Consider the following 3,462-nt stretch of genomic DNA (forward strand, 5'->3'; position numbering starts at 1 on the left):
AAACTACCAATCCATTTTCCAAAGCAGATGCATCATTTACATTCCCCCTCCCAGCAACAAATGGATGGTCTAGTTTCTCCTCATCCTCATCAGCATTTGGTATTGTCAGTATTGTTATTTCTATTCTGATAGTTTTTATTTGCATTTTCTTAAAAGTTAATGATGTCGAAATTCTTCTCACGTGGTTATTTGCCATCTGTCTGTCTTCTTCGGTAAAATGCTTCATCATGTCTCTTGTCAGGTTCTAACTGGACTGTTTGTTTACTTAATGTTGAAATTTAATAGTTCTTCATGTATTCTAGACACTAGTCCTTTGTTTTAGATATGTGTTTTGCAAATATTTTTGGTTTCCCATTATCGTCTTAACAAAGTCTTTCTCAGAGTAGGATTTTATAGTTTGGTGAAGACCAATGAAAATTTTTCATTCTATAGCCCATGCTTTTCCTGTCCAATGTAAGAAAACATTGCCTACCCTAGATCCCAAGGTTATTCTCCTATTTGTTTTTTTCTAAAAATTTATAGATTTACATTTTATAAGTCTATGATACTTTTTGACTTAACTTTTTAATAAGCTGTAACACAGATGAAGTTGTTCTCAGCATATAAATTCTGTACATGTTCTGTCAGATTTACAAATAATTATTTCATTTTTCAGCTGTTGCATGAGAGAGTTCATTGAGCCACTGACCCAGGATTGGCAGCCACCAGCATAAAGGCCTCCATCTTGATGACCCAGTATCTCAGGGGGTCACACACAGCCACGTAGCAGTCATAGGCCATCACTGCCAGGAGAACAAACTCAATCCCACCCAGGCCCAGGGAGAAAAATAGCTGGGCTGCACAGCGCACAGGCGGGATTCCTTTACGTTCTGCAAGAAAATGCACCAGCATCTGAGGGACGATGCTCGTGGCATAAGAGACATCAACAATGGAGAGGGTGGTGAGGAAGAAATACACGGAGGTGTGGAGCCGGCTGTCCAGTCTGATCAGAAGAACAACGAGGAAGTTCCCCAGCACTGTCACCAGGTACGTGATCAAGGACAGGACAGAGAGACCTGAATGTCCCAGTCACTGGACAAGACAAAACAGAATAAACTCTCTCACTGAAGTCTGATTATCTGTTCCTGTTAAATGTGAAGATTTTTAATCTGTGGAGGAAATCAGAGCCAACCAACTGAGTCAAAAAAAAATAAAAATAACTTTTTGTGACTATATACTGTATACAACTGGCGGTCTTAGATGTTTCTGATTATTCATGATCCAGAATGACTGGCTTGATCCTAATGTGCGTTATATCTATGCTGCATAAGAGAACATACCTTACGTATCGTACAGGGATATGACGTGGTCTCCAGGAGACCCAGCTAAAGCCTAAAGATAATGCAGTTACAATTTTAGGGGCTCTACATCTTCATCAGCTCACCTCAGATGTAGGGTGAGAAGAGCATGCTTGGTGACAATGGTGGAGAAAATGATAAACAATAAAGAAAAACATGATTGCAAAGTATAAAAACTAACTTAAATATGTCAACTGTATTTATCATGATATAAATATATCATGGATAAATCTGTTACAAAAGAAAATATTGAGAAGAGGCAGGGGCTTCTGAAAACATCTGGAATCAGAGAACCTAGGTCTGAATCCTGATTTTATTTACCAGCTATGTGATTCTGGTTTAGTGATAAATTCTTATATATGAAACAAATAATACTATACAACTTACAAAAACATTTAAGCTCAAAAGAAGAAACTCATGGGGAATGTACTTAAACTGTTAACTGTCAGTGGTACTATAATAGGATGGATACTGGTGGTAACATGACCTCTGCCCAGGGGAAAGTAGCAAACATGATTTATCACATGCTTACCCTCCAAAAAATCAGACTTAAATAATTTGGGGAGCCAACTTTTTTTTTCTTTCCTCATGATTTTTTAAAATCTGATTGTAATTGACCTACAACACCAAGTTAGTTCCAGATGAACAATACAGTGGTTTGACATTTCTATATATTACAAACTAATCACCGTGATTCGTATAATTACTGTCACCACGCAAAGGTATTACGGTATTATTAACTACACTCCTGAGGCTGCACATTTCATCCCCATGACTCATTTGTTTTGCAGCTGAAAGTTTGTACCCTTTAATGGCCCTCATCTTTTTCACTCTACCCGCTACCTACTTCCCCTTGACAACCATCTATTTGTTTTCTGTGTCTGTGAAATTCTTTCTGTTTCATTATGTTTATTCATTTGTTTCGTTGATTCTACATATAAGTGAAATCATATGGTATTTGTCTCTCTATGACTTATTTCACTTAGCACAATATCCTCTAAGCCCATTCATGTTGTCACAAAGGCAAGATTTAATTCTTTTTAATAGCTGAGTTGTGTGTGTATATAAACACCTAAGTCCCACATCTTCTTTATCCACTCATCTATTGATGGACACCTTGGTTGCTTCCAAATCTTGGCTATTGTAAATGACATTATTTTTAAAAAAATACATGCAGACCTCTCAAAATGGAGACAGGAATATTTCCTATGAACTTACGATTCTAAATCTTGCTTCTTTTCATATATGAAATGTTTAGTGTCCACTTTCTGGATTCATCTCCTTCTAACATTCATCCAAATGTTAGAAAATCATGAAAATTTCCAGCCTCATTACTTATAGAATTTTCAAATGAATGTTAATAACTTACGATCACCTACTGTCATTAAGTCCAGACTTTCATTTTCATTCTTCACTTAAGTTATAACAATGTTAACTATGTCCACCTTCAAACTCTCAGTTCTGTCATACACTTCTGTCCTGAATTTACGCCAATATAATTTTCCTCACCTGCATTCTTCAGTAAGTTTTCTACATCCTCCTACTCCACTACTGTCAGAATTTTGTAACTTTCCATGCTGAGAATTTGTACTCTATATATAGATTTTGGTTTCTGAAGGGTTTGTGACTTGTAATAATAATTATGGACTATATATAGCTCAGCCCTCAATTCTGTATTTTCCTTCTAGACTTCCCTCTAAAGGTCCAGATGCTTTCCCCAGCAGCTTAATGCATATTTCTAAATATCTCACCAAAATCTCCACTCATCTCCCCACACAATGTATTCCTTCCCGACTTCTTCCAATGTCTGCCAATGGAACTAAAATTCTCCACTCTCCAACACATCCTGTTTGACTTGTTTCCTCCTCCTCACCACTCCACAGAATAAATCCTCACTTATTGAATCCTCAAATGAGTAAATAAACAGTTTTTTAAATTACATATTTCCCATCTTCCCTTTACTGCCCACATCAATCCCACCTTGTGGAGTGCAAAGGCTTCCCTGTAAACTTCCCTGATGTAACCTCTACCTATTTTATACCTCCTTCACATGCCCTCCACATTAATCATGCAAAAGACAGATTTATTCACATTCCTTGCATGCACAACCAGATCTATGATGTCT

General features: G+C 37.0%; 1 protein-coding gene across 1 annotated transcript; it reads right to left on the reverse strand.

Annotated features, from left to right (window-relative positions):
* Window positions 1–672: 672 nt before the first annotated feature.
* On the reverse strand, window positions 673–3,104 carry LOC140697500 (olfactory receptor-like protein OLF3). Its single transcript, XM_072965344.1, has 2 exons — window positions 3,089–3,104; window positions 673–1,055 (listed from the first exon to the last, which is right to left on the reverse strand). Exons 1-2 carry the CDS (start codon window positions 3,102–3,104, stop codon window positions 673–675), a joined length of 399 nt encoding a protein of 132 aa, XP_072821445.1.
* Between the last annotated feature and the right edge of the window lie 358 nt (window positions 3,105–3,462).

Source organism: Vicugna pacos, chromosome 7, assembly GCF_048564905.1.
Source record: "Vicugna pacos chromosome 7, VicPac4, whole genome shotgun sequence".
NCBI classification, from domain to species: Eukaryota; Metazoa; Chordata; class Mammalia; order Artiodactyla; family Camelidae; genus Vicugna; species Vicugna pacos.